The sequence below is a fragment of the Chrysoperla carnea genome, chromosome 3, assembly GCF_905475395.1.
Source record: "Chrysoperla carnea chromosome 3, inChrCarn1.1, whole genome shotgun sequence".
In the NCBI taxonomy this organism is placed as follows: Eukaryota; Metazoa; Arthropoda; class Insecta; order Neuroptera; family Chrysopidae; genus Chrysoperla; species Chrysoperla carnea.
Window position 1 is genome coordinate 69,317,577 of NC_058339.1, and position 17,433 is coordinate 69,335,009.

The following is a 17,433-nucleotide window of genomic DNA, read 5'->3' on the forward strand; positions in this document are numbered from 1 at the left end:
GGTTTCTAGAACAGTAAAACATGGATTTAACAGGAAATAAAATCTGATCTAAATACATCATAATCGTTATAAATTTATGTCAAGACCAAAATAAAAAATGCATTTAGTGTTATCGCTAAACAGAATTTAACACTGTATCAATTTTACTTTTTTATAAATATCGGGGCTCTTCTAACTGAAATGCATACATTATTTGAGTTCAACCTCCACAAATGAAGTAGGGAGGAGATTGAAAGCGCAGTTTCATTCGATTCTTTAAGGCATGCAATATGTATTTTTTCAGCTAAGTTGAAATAAAGTTAATCTGTGATAGTATGAACCTCGTTCAAAATTTTCTTTTTTAAAAGCCTAACTTACACTGATATCACAAATCACTGAAAAATTTTAACTGATAAAAGCGTTGGCAAGCGCTGTGTGAAACACTTTCTCCATTCCCCATTTTGCTTTCAAGCGCTTTTATCGCGGCTGACCGCAGAATGTTTGCCAAAATACATTCAGTTTCTTTGTAAAAATACGAAGTTTATTTGATTGCAATACACAGGCACCATCCAGGATGTTACAATACGATGCAAATATGATGAAAGTGCAAATGTAATTTTTCGTAATTTGTATAAAGATTCAACATTGATAATTTCGGTTGGAACCATTTCATATTATTTATTGTATTGATCCACTTTACCGCCAACTCACTTCAATTCGTTGCTAAGTTTACAGCAGAATCTAAACTATAATTTCATCAGATACTTTCTTCATTAAATGGCGATAGTTTCCCAATCCTTCATAAGTCTTTGCATGTGATTTGCCAATCACGTGGCGCGAAAATGTAACTAGTTTTTTATAGGATACAAGGCGCATGCGCTTGAATATACCTAAGAATATGTGACTGATTGGAACTCGTATATATTGTTCTATGTTGAATTTTTTAATTCAACGGTACGTGAAATTTGGCTTTTATTGCTAAATTCGTCAAGCAGACCGAGATTGTGATTATCTTCAGTCTTCAGAGAAGAATCTCACTGACAGCAAAAAAATAGCCCAAAGACTCAACTCCATTGACGCTTCATACGCGTATTAGGTCACATTAGTAATAATGTTGTTAAGCAAATGCCGATGGTAAGCAAATGTTTGCTTCTAATTGATTAACGTGACCTAACGCGTGTATTTCATGCGTCAATAGAGAACAATCAGCGTTGGTTCAAAGGGTGTTACGAAATAAAATAGCATAAATTTTATATTAATTAAAAAAATATTTTATTGAAATTATATATAAACTAAATACAATATTTTAACAATTTTTATTTAAAATATAAAAACATAACATTTGTATTAGGTATCACATTTAGGGTGTATTGTTATTTTAAATACACATTCTTTTAAAGCGTGTAAAACAAAAAATAAGACTATTACTATTACAGAAAAATTTGTGTGATACAAAAAGTTTTATTCGTGCTCATTTAAAAATTCCATAGGCATGATAAAACTTATTCTAAGGCCACTTCGTCACAGCTCTTTATTCATTAATAGTTAACTGCTACCATCTAGACTAGAAATTTATCTACCCAAAGTATATGGGTTGGGAAAATCACACATTATAGACTTCTGGTTCATTTATGTGATGGAAAAATGAAAAAAAAAAAAGTCAATGATAATTTGAAAAGAAAGATTCTTCATATCAAAAAATATAACTATGTTATTATACAAATCAATGGCCAGTCTTAATAGTAACAGCCTGTATGTCTAAAATATATACATACTCTAAAAAATTATAGCAATAAATTTTTTTTAAATACTTATAATAAAAAAAATTATTATTAATATAAAAAAAGTGAATAAAAATTTTTTTTTAAACATATTAATTTGAATAAAAACAGATAACTTCTTATTGACCCCAAAACAAAAACGATTATAAAAATCTATACATTTACATAACTCTTACTTGTGAATTAATCAGCTTCGTACACACATGAAACTTTTTTTTAAATTCAAATAATCTTCAAAAAGATTGTTAGAATTTTTTTGCTGTTTAAACAAAAACGACATCATGTCATATGAACTTAAAATAAAATAAGATTACGGTATCATTTTAAACCAATCGTGCGACTCAATTGTTCATACAGAGTCCACGCAAGTGCCGCCATTAATGTTCGACGTAACATTCGGGGCACAATACCTTTAAAGTATCCTTGGACTCCATATTTACTATGAATTTGAACGACGGTGGATAAAACGTTTGTATATTTATGTGGATAAAGTTGCATTTTTGTTTTAATTACATCAAATGGTTGTGTGACGAATGAGGCCCAAATGCCAGCTGATACTCCACAAGAAAAATGAATAGGAGCTGCGTATGGTGTATTTAACCATTCTTGTGGTACCATCTTTTTATTTTTGTTATAAAACATTAAATATAAACCAGAGAATGGGGCGTCTCTCAATAAAGTTGGACCCAAACCGCTAGTTAAGCCTCGAATACCTTCAGTACGGTATATATTACGTAAAGCATCACCCATGGAGGTGTATTGATAAATTCCAGATTCGTATCTGGTTTTAATAACAGTGATTGGTATTAAAATTACACCGCTCATACTGCGTGCTACCATACCCAAAGCAACAGATTCAAGTGCGTTAGGGTTACCATTTGTAAAATTAGTTTTTAACCAATCTAGTGATGAGAAATAAAGACCAACTCCGGGAACACATCGGGTGATAGACTGTAAAGAAAAAAAAATTGTTAAAATTTTTTAATCAATAGAACTTGATCTTTGATCAATGTAAATCAAATATTTGAAATATGGTCCTAATAAATTAATCGACAATTATCAATAGTATAAAGTTCAGCAAATGTCAACAAAATTAGTTCCTGGTTTTTTGATAAAATATAACTATAAATAACACTTACCGGAGTCATGCCTCTCCATAATCCCCAAAGATGTTCTCTTTGTAGTATATGTGCGAAAATTGTAACCATTCCTGCATTTCCTGGCCGGCCACTGTAATTAAAACATCAAATAAGTTTCTTTGCTATTTTTAATAAAAAACTCATGAGCCTCAATCCGGCCCACGAGGAAAGTGATACTTCTGTAGTGGTGTCATTAGGATCCAAGTTCAAACCAATACGCACATAAAGAAATTTCACTTTAATAATATTCTTAAATAATACTTACATTGAGTTTGCTACTGGATTTTGTAAACGAGTTTTAACTAAATCCAAAGGTTGGAATAGGATTGTAGAGAAAGTTCCAGAGAATGAACCAGCAATGAATGATTTGAGCACAGGGTACTAGAAATTAAAAAAAAAAAAACAATTAAAAATCTATTTAAGATCTTAATTAAACTTAGGAATTATAAAAAATAAAATTTTAAACTTACGTTTGTAACGATATCCATTTTAATGTCGAAGAATAAAATTCCAATTCACGGAAACAGGGGAAAAACCGCTCAGAGAATTAAAAATATGTGTATTTAAAAAACAATATTTAAGAAAATATTCAATCTGAATAATGACGAATGATTTTAAATTCAATTTGAATCAAAAAGCACAAATAAAAATAATTTGTTATTTGTATAATTGTTTGGAAAATTAACAGAATAATTCTGTCGTATCAGAGTAGTCAGAGTAGTAGATTGGATGAGCTCTGAAGTGTAATTCAACTATCATTTTCTCAACGAAACTACATAAATATAGTACCATTTTCAAAATTGTTATCATAAAACGAGTGAAAATAAAAAGACCCCCTACCAACAACACACAAAAAATAATTTAATTATCGTCAGTAATGAAAAGGTTAAACGGAACTTTTGTAAATATTTTTGTATTAATTGATGATTAAAAATTTTAATGACGAATAACACATAAAATTGAAAAACACATATATGTTACCGAAACATATACATTTAATGACCCACAAATAATAATAATCAAAATAGCAATAATAGCAATAATATATTTTTCACAATGGAAAATATATCAGACCACTGTAATATTCATGCAAATACTAAACAACTTAAATAATTGTCCAATACATATATTAGTTTATTGGACGGAAGAATTATAAACATATTGATAACCAAATGTTAAAAGGTTAAAATTTTATTTTTAAATTTTTACGTAAGTTATGATGATAATCAAATGATTTTTTAATTTCTTAACAATTCAAATTTGAATCTACGCGCACTTTCAAAATGGCATTTTCTAATTATAAATTTTGATTCGCTTTTGTTTCAGGGCAAATGCCAAAGAAATAAAACAACAAAATTATGTTTTACTTTTGCCTTGCTGTTTGTGAAAAACAAAAATGAATCGTAATGGCGTAAAATGAAAATATTGGTTACAAAAATTTGTTTATGGTCTTGGAATTCCCTTAAATCAATCCGTAAAATTTGAGAACATTTTCCAAATTAATCTCACCTTGTCTAACTCTTTAAAAATCGCAGACACCTCAGATATACTTCCATCCGGTTCGTCTATAACTTTATATAAAAATAAATGAATAAATTATGTTTGCATTAATTTAATCTAAAAATGCTAAATGTCATGGTTTTCACGTACCTTGGATTTCCGTCATTTACTTTTTTTTACGATAGTTTAACAATAGGTGTGAAAATTCATTATCTAACTTTGCGCTCATTTTAAAAATACAGGTTAGTTGTATTAAAGTGATAGTTCGACTTATCTGATCGCGAAATTGTCAAATGCGTAGTTCAATGTTGTCATACAAAAGACAATAGCGTAGACTTAGGGAGGATTCGATAAAATGATAAGTTAAGATAGAACTTGTGAATTTTGACGAATTTAACTGTAATTAAAGTATGTAGTAGATTTTTGACAATTGTCCTCCAATATAGCATGTTCCAAGAGGACTTTTTTAAAATGTTCCGATCCAATGTTTCATTAACGAGATAATTCTTTAAATTACTTAGATTTGTTGCCTTAGTAGGTGTAACTTATTATGTCTACACGTCTCAAATTTTATAGAAAACTTTTAGTAGGTATTCATGCGATTAAAAGAAAAAATCGATCATTATACTTATCTTTTTGATGATATATCGGATTGCGAAAAGCTTTTAAGGATTCTTCTGGAGAAATTTTATAAACATACGTTTATTGATGCCGATCACACGTTTTTTCAATTTTGTACTTTTTCCATTTTTATACAACTTCTTTGTATCATATTCTACTTTAAGGCTTCATTCTATACTTTTTCAGTCCAGAGAAGGTCAATTTTCTCGGCGAATCTTATACTGCAGACGCTCTTCATAAGCCCCTTAACCATGACTCGCGAAAACTATTGACTAACTTTGTTACTAAGTATATAAAAAAATGAGGTTGCAGCATATAAATTTTCCTCTATCTCTTATCAGTTTCTAACAATGGATACTTTTATTCTGCACACTGCACTATGCAATACCCGCAAGGCCACAATCGCACAAAATATCGCTTTAGAAAATACCTCTATTTCGAGTATTCGAAAGGGGGCATATTATATATTTAAAACGAACTTTGCTCATGATACATTAAAAATTATCGACGCACATGATCAGTTTTATGAATTGCATTTAAAAAATATAAAGTGGAGTATACACGAAGCACCAATTCCATACCGGTACCGGTACAAAAATGCTCATGTAGTCATGTATTGTTGAGCACGCAAATCCCTATATATTATAAATGCGAAGTAAGCATGTTTGTTTGTTTGTTTGTTACGCTTTCACGCTAAAACTAGCGACTGGTTGTTAATGAAACTGTACAGGAAATATAGCTTATATTTCAGAATAACACATGAGATATAATTTATAAAGATATATTAATAAAAAAAATAATAATTTAATTTGACATTTGACGTTACCATAAATTTCTGTAAAAATAGTCAATATGAAATATTTCACGGCCATCTTCTCTGACATACTCAATGATAATTACTATTATACATATAAAAAAATAGAAAACCATACATATATTTTACCTGTATAAAACAATCCTTACCATTATTTCGAGTGTTATAGAAAGGGGATAAGCGAGAGCAATCTTTATCAATCTTTACATTTAAACCCAGCAAAGCGGGTGGGTATTACTCTAGTCGTTTATAAACATGGTTATGATATGTTGTCTAGAAAACTCCATGATTATGACATCAAAATGATTAGTTATCAAAAGTGATCAATTAATTTAAAGTAAAAATAAATTTTAAATCTCCTGTATTAATACTGCTCTGATAAAACATACGTCTTATCAACATTGATACTAAAGTCTCTTCTGTAAAATAATCAAAGTTTTTAAACAAAGTTGATGAGGTTATCTGTAAGTCGAGGTTAAATTATAACATTTTTAACCTCTCTTTGCTGGGGTTCTTTTATCATTTAATGAACATAATAAAAAACAAATTTTATTAATGTGTTTTTTTATACTTAAACAGACGTTTAAACTAATAAATGTAAGTTACGAAAACAACTCATTTATCACTTTATTTTGATTAAAAATACTCAATAATTAAACACATAATTTTATCTTTTACTTAAAAAAAAAAAGAAACTTATAAGTGAATCATTTGTTGTCTGCATTAAAAAAATACAGAAAATCCAATATTAATAAATATTATGTTAGAATCAACTTATTTTCTTCGTACATTAACTTCCTTAAAGTTTATAAAAACAAAAATTAGTAAGGAGATTTATATAAAATTACAAAAAGTACAAGGAAAAACATTTTAAAATTGGGAAAATAATACCACATTATGTATCAAAAAAAATATTAACACGAGGAATTATGCTGAAAAAGATGCTCCTGTATGCAAAAGTAAGTTTAAGAACCTATAAATATCACAACCCCTTGGTGCCTCACCCCTGCACAAACAAATATGTACGGCGTTGCTGGATACTAACTATGCATAAGTATTTGCGAAGCGAATTACTCAAATGCCGTACAGAAATGTCTATATTCGACAATTATTGTAGATTTTGTAAGGTGACAAAATAAATTTAAATAAAAAAATTGGATGCCACGGGTGTTATAGAACGTCAACTTGGTGCTTATCTGCCACATTTGAGTTTCAATTAGATTATAGATTAACTCTCCACCTTTACTTGTGTTATACTGTGACTACGCGTTATCTCCATTTCTTTCAAATTTAAAAGTTTAATATTTACACGATCATATATTTATTTATTTAACTTACATTTATATTTAGATTCTCCATAATATTAGATTGTTCCATGTGCAGAATCTGACTGACCCGTATATATGAAATGTACCCCTTGTTCAATCACTCGATTTTACTATCATTAAGCAATTATTCACTCCTTGTTTGCTCACTTAATTTTACTGATGTCAAACAATCAACGTAGTTACTACAAAGAGAATAATTCGACCTTCGAGACTAAGCAAATGCTATATCCATTCGTTAAAAAGAGGATAAATAAAACTATTGTGTGAATTAGCTATAAAATCAGGGATTTCAGTGGTGCATTTTATCAAGAGGAAAATCCAAATGTTCTTAACAATTTTAAATTGATCTTTCCTTTCCAAGATTACATTGACCTTTTCTTTCCAAAATGATTTGAATGAAGAAAAAAAAACATTGCTTAATTTTGAAATACAGCTATAATTTTAAAAAAGCCTTAAAATATCTACATTATTATATTTATTTTACTCAAAAGATTTATCTGATATTTGTTCACGTAAATGCATCATTTCAATTATCTTCCGCTCTGAAAAAAGTTGAATTTTAAATTTTAAATAACTATAAATATATGATGTAGAAATTGAATCATATGATAAATTGCTTATTTATTAATTACCATAACTATGCATGCTGAATTGCTGAAAATAAGTAAAGTTAATCATTCAAAGCTTTTCGTTGTTTTTAAGGATGTACGATAATTATAGTTTCCAAGATTAAAAATAAATTTAGAGACCAAGATTTTAAGTTAGAGTTTGGTTTAAATACAAAGATCTTATGGATAAATCCGTAAGCATCGATTACAGAGTCGATTATGGAATATATTGTTGATTACAGAGCCGCGTTCGCTTTCGCCTCCAGGCTGGGACAATGTATGTGTATAAAACTTACCGAATTACAATTCTCAAAGTTCCGGTCGATTTTATTTACACGCTGAGAATATCCTCAGTCTGAGTACAAAGCATTTGTGCAATTCAGTACAACGCGATTCCTTAAGGATAGTTATCCTTATCTTTAGCGATTCCGACATTCCGATAACATGTCCGCAAAATATTATTAAACTAAATAAACCACTTTGGTCACATAACATACTTATTGACGAAGATCGTACATCCTTAATTTATGAAGATATTTTGATATCATATTTAATTTTAAATATAAAAAAAATTAATTAAATAAATGATTTTTCAATCTATAATTAGAAATGATAAGAAAATAATATTTTTATACCCTGTATATATTTAATATACATCAAGGTATACTAAGTTTAGTACCAAGTTTGAAACGCTTAAAAACGAAAAAAGATATCAAGTTGAAATTTTTATAGCGTGCTCAGAACGTAAAAAGTGAGGACGATTTCTTAAATGAGCAACATAGGTCATTTGGGTCTTCTTGTAAATCTTGTAAACCGTTAGAGATAACAAAAGTTTTAATGTAAAAAATGTTACTTATAAAAAAATAAACAACTTTTGTTTGAAACATTTTTTCGTAAACATCACTGTTTACCCGCGAGGGCGCCAAATAAGACAAAATTTTGGAGTTTCTCCAAAGCTATAAAAGATAGGAATTTGGAAATTTGCAGGCAGCTTCAACTAGTGGTCTTGTGAAATATTATTGAAAAAGGAAAAAAAATTCTAGAAAATACTTTCGAAATTTCGCCATGCTTTTGTTGGTTTTTAAAATTTTTCTAATTTACGAAAAAAATAATGCAAGCACTGGCATTTTCTATACAGAGTATTTCAACAATTTACTCTGTCAGTTGTTTGTTTTCACTTGTTTTCTTTATATAATTTTACGTAAATTTTTGTGAACTGAAACGTTGCATGAAATGCCACATTAACAAAATTACAAAATGGTATGCAATCCTCTTAATTATAATAATTAATATTAAAGAATATTTTATATCATTTCGAAATTGTTCCGGGGTTAGAAGTGAATAGGGGCAGATCAAATTTAATTATAAATTTACCCTTTGTTCGTGTACTTGGTGAAATAAAGTTTAACACTTTGATGCTCTAAATTAACTTTTCTAATTGATTGAAATATTGCCATTTGCTAGTCTCCGTATCAGTCATTCTAAGTTCATTTTGTAGATAAAATAATGTCAAATTTTTTTATTACACGATTTTATACAATTTTAAGATGTATTTATAAATATTTCCAAAGAGATCAATTGTAATGTCATAGGCCTGCAACCTTATCCGTTTTGAGAGGGAGACATTTGGTAAAATACGGTAGAAATGACATCGAAACATTGTTATTATAACTAACGTTTTAAAGCACTCAGAATTGATCTTCCTTAACTTTTCAAAAAATGCCCTATTCTGAAGAAGAAATGCTTCAGATATAGCGAATGTTTGAAGTGGTAACTCTGTTAAATATGGTCACACAAAAAATTATCTCTAAATTACTCACGTGCAAACTTGTACCCTTTGCTGTACTATATTGCAAAGGTTGGGACGTTTTACACTTCAAGGTTTTCAGTGAAAATTGTATTGATTGGGAGGGGTGAAAATATTACGAAATATTGGTAGGTTGTAGTGAAATAACTAATTAGAACTTACGTTTAAGTCTTTAATTTTTTTTGACTGGACCTTTGATTGGCGTTTTTTTCGATACTGTTATTGCTGAAGAATCTCTACAAGTGCATTCTATAACAGAATTATGTTTAAGAAAATGTTTAGTTCTTATGGAAAAATAATTTTATTAAGTACTTACGTTTGTATAAAGTCTTGATACCCAGGCTAAAATTAGTTAAAAAAAGAATATTATTAATTTATAGTGTTTTAGAATTTCACGGTACTATTTTATGTTTATCGACATTTATGTTTAGCATAATGCTAGACATAATCTAGTTCTTCAAGGAACTAGATTTAGTGTTAAAGTAGTTGTCGCGATTATCGACGAATACGAAATGGACCCTGTTATCAATGATTTTTGATTACAACTTAAAAATATCTTACTTTTTCACATTTTCGTTTTCGTCTTCAAATTTATTATCAGTTTCACGACTGGGAACTGCAGAATATGGTTTTGTTGAAGGCAGTTTTGAATTTTCCTGGCCTAGTCTTGCTCTATACATCTACAAAAGTATCGTTTTACAATTTATTAACAGTTAATTTACCGCTACAAACCTTTCCATCATTTCCTCTAGCGTAACCTTCCTGCAGTAATTGAGTTGTTGTTAATGCCCCTTGCGGCTGTATATAATGACTTGTGTGAGTAACTCTTTGGGCTGGTGCTGTAACTGTATGACTTCCACCACAGTATCGATTACATAGATGATCAGTGCTGAAATAAAACAATTTTTCGTATTTTATTTGAAAATAAAAGAAACTTTTGAACTCACGCATTGATTTTCTCGTCAAAATCACGATTGTCTGGAGCTTGATGTTGTTCTTTAGTAATTTCAATGTTATTTAGATTTCCATGAATTTGTCCTCTACGGAAAATTTTTCAAAATTAAACAATGAAATATATTTAAGAAACAAATGCCTCGCTGCAATACCAGATTAAGAATTGACTAACAATAGTGGAGGAGAAAATGAAATTGTTTAGGACAAACATCTCGAGGATTGCAGATTTAGTTAACCATGAATTGGCAACGGTTTTTGTATTTTAATCCCAGCAATCAATGAATATTTTTAGTCTTTAGCCGTGGCGGTCTTTGAATCTCATAACAAGTGTGGATAGAAATAATCGAAATTGTATTATCTCCGTTAAAAAGGGGCCCAGGAATCAATATATAATTACTGCAGCGAGGTAACTCTAGGAAGGATTACGTACTTTCTTCGTTGTCTACGTGCATTATCCAACTCATATGTAAGGTATGGTTTCATTGATCGATTTGGTGGTAGAGGTGATTCTTCTGGTATCGAAGGAATTCTTGCATCACGTAACATAACAGCTGGTTTATCACATGACACACAATTGACATTTTTTAATAATCTAGTTTTTGTACCAGCAGCCTCAGCTTCTCTCTTAAATGCTGCTAACTCGGCTAATCGTTGATGTAATGTTTTCAACTTTCCAGTAACAAAATCGTGCAACGGTTGAATATCAGTTCTATCTAATTTATTTTCAATTTCATTTTGAATTGCTTCTAAGGTCTCATTCCAAAATTCTTCTTGCTGTGTAAGTTTTAATAAAGCATCTTCTAAGTTGCGACTTAAATCGTCACACGCTGCATCGAATTGATCATGCGATACTTTGCGATTCACATGTTGTTGATCTGCTTTGTTAGCTAGTGCATCTTCAATTTCTTCTTTATCAGCTTTAATCGATTTCAAAAAGTCAATGGATTCCATTAATGCCTATTTTGAATGCACATACAAGAAAATTAAGATTATTAAATTGATAATTTTTTGTGGTAATTTTTTACTTCTATTTTGGCTTCTTTCTCATCTTTATCTTCTTGAAGGTTACTTGTAAGAGATGTAATTTGTGCTAACTCATTTTGAATTCTAGCCAGTTTATTATAAACATCAGTAAAGCCTCCTGAAATTTTAAATTTATATTAATTAAGCATTTACACACTTACGTGTCAAGAATAATAATTCAGAACGGATTTTATTTAATTATTGGCATCGTTTCCACCAGGTTTTAATTAGCCTAAAACGAAGTTTTCGCGAAAATCGAAAAACAATTATTTTTATCGAACGTTTACGTAAAACGTGAAAAATGTAAAAAAAGAATATTGTTTGTTTTCAATTTTAATGAAAATCATTTAGCTGCATAATTTTAATTCATAAATTACGAAAATTTATTTAAGCCTCTCTTGAGAATCTACAATAAGGACAAATTTTAGCCTATGTCATAGTTTTCACGACCTTCTTATAAATAAGTTTCAAAAAAAAGTTTTCGTGATAATTAACTGATCAAATTTTTTGGAAGGAATAGTTTCGTTTTTAGACATAATAATTATTCAGACCTGCATCTCCAGGTTCTCCCCCACTTCCGCCAACAGAATTAACTTTTTCAAGTATGACTCCTAATTCAAGTTCTATATTTGCTATTTGATGTTGTATCTCATCTACTTGATTATGAAACATGCTATCAAGTTGTGTAATTTGTTCGCGGACCTTTTCCAAACACGGTTCAATTTTTTTACAAATTGATTCCAAAGCATCTAAATATCAATCAATTTAAAATGTTTGCATAATTTTAAAAGTGCTATCTTGAAAAATCATACAGACCTTGTGTATCAACTTTTTCTTGTTTTTCTCCTACTTGCACAATTACTTCTGACATTTGGCTTTTAATTTTGTTGAACTCGTTTTTTAAATAATCAATTTCAGTTAATGCGTTAATTAATGAACCTTTCCTAAAAATACGAAAAGATGCTACTATAGCCAATAACTTCATGAACCAAATTTAAGAAATAAAATATCCAAACAACCGGCCAAAGTAAAAATATTTTTGAATTTCATGAAACTTGAATAATAATAATATATACCTTCCCAATAATTCCTCCAAAGTTATTTCTGTGAGACTCCTGATAATATATACAAAAAATTATTTAATTAATAACGAAAACCCACGATGATCTAGTAAAATAAAGGAATACCTTTTATTAGTCCCCTTTTTCTCCGTACCTCCAGATTTTGTGTCTCTGAAAATTATTTTATGATTTTATCACAAAATACTATAAATAAATTTTAAAAAATCGAGAAAGTATCTATATGTTTATGTTTTTTTTATGGCTCAAATTAAGATTGAGTCTTAACTTATTGAAACTTTTATTTATCCAAAAATTAAGGTTTGGTATTATTAACAAATTTGATAATTTTTTCATTATGAGATTCAAGAAATCATCTGCGATAGTACAAACAATGTTATGGTGGGCGCAATGAATTGAGTTGTTCGACTGGTTCTGATAGACAGGACCCTAGCCAGAAAAATAGGTCCGGACTTTGATCTGGACGCCAATTAATTGTTAGATTGCCTTTAAATCGTTATGAAACAAAACACGATAAATGGCGTGAGGATTTGTACTTATTTTAGAGCGAGATTCAGACTATTCTCAGAAGTTAAATGACAAAATATGCGATTTATCTAGCAGACACTTTAGGAATTTTGTATTGACATAAATGGTGCAGATTTAACAAGAAAAAATTTTTTAAATCGTTATACATATTTCGAAACAAACGTTAATGAAAATTATCAGATTAGGCAGGAAATGTTTTTTTGGAAGGATTCTAACAATTGATGTGTAAATTGTACGAATTTTCTTGGTAATCACCCTCAAACACCCTTCAGTGTTTAAGACATTACGTTAGACCAAATTCAAAAACCAATAAATTGAAATAAAAAAAATTTTCTAATAAAATTTCAAATGATTAAATTATTATCTTGAATTCATTTCAAAATAAATTCACTCTATTATACATTACATGGGTAATAATTCTCTTTCTACCATTTCTTCCATTTGATCAGAGTCATCGTCTAAATTCAGGTATCTAAATTAAATATTTGATTTGTAATTTACCAGTAGTACTTTTTCGGATAAATGTAATTTTCTTACTTATTAGTATCTTGACTTTTAGTTGCGGCGGACGAATGAGTATCCAAGGCATCCGTAGATACACTGCCACTGGCCCTTTAAAGATAAATGAATTCTTAGAGAAACAATTATGGAATTATTATTAAACAAGTTAAGCAACAACATTGTTAATTGTCTAAATACTGTGCGTATTCCCTAAATTTTCTTGTGATTTGATGACGTCATCAAAATCGAAGAAAATTGTTTTTTCTGTAACATACGCAAACAGAATCTAATTTTAACAAAACATATACATTCGTAATTCCTCTAAATGTGGAACTTCTTTTTAAAATTTTGAAATAAATTTTACGGAGTGCATCGGAATTTGATTATATCATAAAAAAAAATCTTTTTTTACTTGATAACGTCATAAAACCCTAAATTATTATAAATTTTAATGATATACTAAGGTAAGGCTTTTAGTTATTTTGACTAAAGGCTATTCCTTCCCCGTTTGTATATTTCTTACCCTGAAGCTGCATTAGATGGGTCATATCCCACTACTTCTACATATCTAGTTTCTAGATGCATAATTCGTTCAGTTAAGGCGTTTAAATGCTCGGCGATGTTGTTGAACATTTGGTCGTGGTTATCCTGAATAAAAATTTAAAAAAGAGCTATATCGATAATTTTTTAAACTTTATAAACTATCAGAGCGCATTTCATTTTTTTGCATAATTGTTTCTTTGAGAATCCATGCTAAAAGAAACTTAGAAAATTCTAAATTTAAATTTTAATTCAAACACGACTTTTCTCCCTGCTAACATATTTTGCTATGTTTAAGGTGTTAAAAGGAAATAATATTTTTGTCAATTAAAAAATCGTTCCCGATATACAATTTTAAATTAAAAGCACTGATCTCTATATAACTGGATAGAGGATCCCATGCATTGAAATTGTCTGAATTTCTGAATTTGAGATACATATTAGCGCCGCCAAATGAGTGGCTAGAACTAAAAAAAATAAAAGCGTTGAATAGTTTTAGTTCCCAACCACTCATTCCGAGGCGCTGGGGATGCTTCAATACAAGGTCCTTAATTTAATTTAATTTTACACCATATAGATCCTCTATCCATTTATATAGAGATTAGTGATTTAAAGAAATGTGAAAATTCATTCCTAAGCAATTCGAATTTTACCACGGATATAAAATTTATTTTTGCAGACTATAAATGGAATTAAAAAACCTAATTTATTTACTAATTGGCATGTCGTTTGAATGTCCTTTAAAGTGGCTTTAGATATTTTTTCCTTATATTGATCCATCTCTTTTTCATTTAATATAGCACTTCTGCCACAACTATTTTGCGTTACGAGTGTTTCAATTAAACTTGTTAGTTTATCAATTCCTTCTTCGGCAGCTTCCACTCTTTTTTCAACTGTTAATAAATGCCACAAATTTGTAGGTGTTGGTAATATCCCACTTTCGTTGGCTCTACAACAACGTTATTTCAAATCAAATCTCAACATGATCAAATGTTTTTTTTTTTTTTAATTATTAGATTTGTTTAATAAATTTAGTACACGAAAGTGTGCGCATAAGAAATAATGTATCTTATTCGGAATCAAACCCAAAAAATTTTTGGACTCTTTTTGTGGGAATGGTAGATTTTAACAAAATTATGATAATAATTATTTTGAGGATGAAAAACTCACATTGAGTTAACACGAGTTGAGGGCATCACGGTTCTAAACGATGCTTCAATTTGATCTCAACATATTTTGTTCCAAAATTCTTCTTTTAGCCTACAATTTTTTTCACATTATAGATTAAAATGATAAATTATGTATCAATGTTTAATTCAGTTACCAAAAAAAGGATAACTCATACTAACTCAACCCGTATTAACTCCTGCGAATTTGTATATTCATTTTTGCTAAAAACTTTCGAAATAACCAATAAGCAGCACGGTTACAGACAACACTGGAACAAAATTTCTTATTATTAGATCATAAAGCGCATTAACACGGCGTTCTGTCGATTAACGCATCTCCATGACTAAAAGGATCAATTCGTACATGCGTGAAGTTCGTTCGCTTTCGCTTCCAGTAACGCCAGTACCACCTGTTCCCATACTCTGCACAGCATTAATAACTGTTTCATCAGTGGGCATTTTAAGCAATTGATATAATGTATCATTTATCTTATTAACTTTGTCTTCCAAATCATCCAACTTTTGTACTGGTTGAACACTAATTTTACGTTTTTTTGGTTGATCATTTTTTTCTTTTTCAGAAATTTCATAATCAGATAAAATATACTGTGATTGTACTGGATGAATTTTTTCCAACAATTTAATACGGGTTGCATCTTCGCCATGAAATTCAAGTTCTGTATTTTGTAATCCTGTTTCTTTCAACATGGCATGCATTATACATTGCATAATATTAAAATTAACAGCACCCACCTGCATTTTAAACGGAAAATTTAGTCTTTATTTATTATGAATATCAAATTTAAATTTTCACAAACCTCGGGATGTCCCAACGCTAAGTCGACCAAACTTGGTAAATTGATCGTTACTTCATTCATATTTTCGCCTTTTCCGGGTGGTCCTTTTATTTGTGGTTTTTTATGTGGCCCTTTTATGCGAACTTTTTTTTCCGATTCACTTGGAATTGGAAATTTAACTTCAAATTCACTTAGAATTGGATATTTGTTCATTAACTCAGAATGTGGGATTTATTTATTTAATATATTAAAAGAAATATTCGCTTGAAAAAAAGAAAAATATAAATATCTATTTTGAAAAATATATGTTTATAAACAAATAGTTCTCAAAGCATTCTTAATTCATTAATTATGATTTTAAAAACTTTTGTTTCACTGTTAAGTCAACATCCATTGTAGAATTTTTAGCTGGTTAGAAAAATTGGATCGTTTTGTTAATAGGCTTTATCATCGAATTGCTTTTGTTTCGGTCAGTTGTCAAAAAACTATTCAAACTAAGAAAATCTAATATATTTTACTTTATCAAACAGCGCTTATTGGCTAGGATAAAAGATGTTATATGTCTTTAATTGATTGAAATATGTCCGAAATAAAAAAGAATCATTTAGTAAATGAAAAGCCCTATTGATCAGACACATGCAATCTAGTTTCAAACAAACCGGATCATTCTCAAAAATAAAAAAAATTTTTTACCTCATTTGAGTTTTGTCGATTTTGTCGAGAAAGACTGGTTTTTCATCAAAGATTGTGAATTCATTTTTAAAGTAGGCTAAATTCGCAACAATTGGAGGCCAAAGCGGTTTTTATAAAATCTAGTTTCGGAGATACAGCTTTTAAAAACTTGGTCAATTTTTTAAAATACTCATCCACTAATGACATGCCAGACGAAGATGAAGTAAAAGAAGAATTGTCAGTGTTCAGAACCATTCGGGTTTCTAAAGAGCTATTATTTTCTTGGAAACCCTCTTCCTTTCCCTCACTTCTTTTGGGATCTCAGGGGACTCCGAATTGACCTACTCAACTAAGAAAGCCTAATTTGATGCAGCGTTCACGCCCTTTTCATGTTTAATTTGATTGAATTATATTGTAATTCAATTTTCGTTTCTGTGCCCTTTAAATGAAAAATGTAAGAATAGGGGTTGGATGGTTAATAGTTACTTCGATATTATTCTAAAAAAATATTCTATACAACTACCTCTCCTGAATTCAACTACTTTGTAAATATTTTGCCGGAAAATAATTTAGAAAAAACGCGATAAATTATT

General features: G+C 29.5%; 1 protein-coding gene across 1 annotated transcript; it reads right to left on the minus strand.

The window, feature by feature from the left end:
* Positions 1 to 1,848: 1,848 nt before the first annotated feature.
* LOC123294521 lies at positions 1,849 to 16,391 on the minus strand. The gene is made up of 15 exons (XM_044875578.1): positions 16,190 to 16,391; positions 15,736 to 16,124; positions 14,917 to 15,151; positions 14,186 to 14,310; positions 13,699 to 13,773; positions 13,568 to 13,633; positions 12,742 to 12,786; positions 12,631 to 12,669; positions 12,371 to 12,498; positions 12,106 to 12,303; positions 11,557 to 11,672; positions 11,206 to 11,488; positions 3,165 to 3,282; positions 2,900 to 2,990; positions 1,849 to 2,711 (listed from the first exon to the last, which is right to left on the minus strand). The coding sequence occupies exons 1-15, from the start codon at positions 16,379 to 16,381 to the stop codon at positions 2,079 to 2,081; spliced, it is 2,733 nt and encodes a 910-aa protein (XP_044731513.1). The 5' UTR covers positions 16,382 to 16,391; the 3' UTR covers positions 1,849 to 2,078.
* Between the last annotated feature and the right edge of the window lie 1,042 nt (positions 16,392 to 17,433).

Excerpts from the sequence above, each read along its gene's own strand:
- LOC123294521 (XM_044875578.1), bottom strand. The coding sequence starts at position 16,381 with ATGAACAAATATCCAATTCTAAGTGAATTTGAAGTTAAATTTCCAATT. Across the intron at positions 3,283-11,205 it reads GTTGCACGATTTTGTTACTG|AGTACCCTGTGCTCAAATCA; the intron begins GAAAGTTGAAAA and ends TTTTTAATTTCT. Across the intron at positions 2,712-2,899 it reads TATGGAGAGGCATGACTCCG|TCTATCACCCGATGTGTTCC; the intron begins GTAAGTGTTATT and ends TTTTCTTTACAG.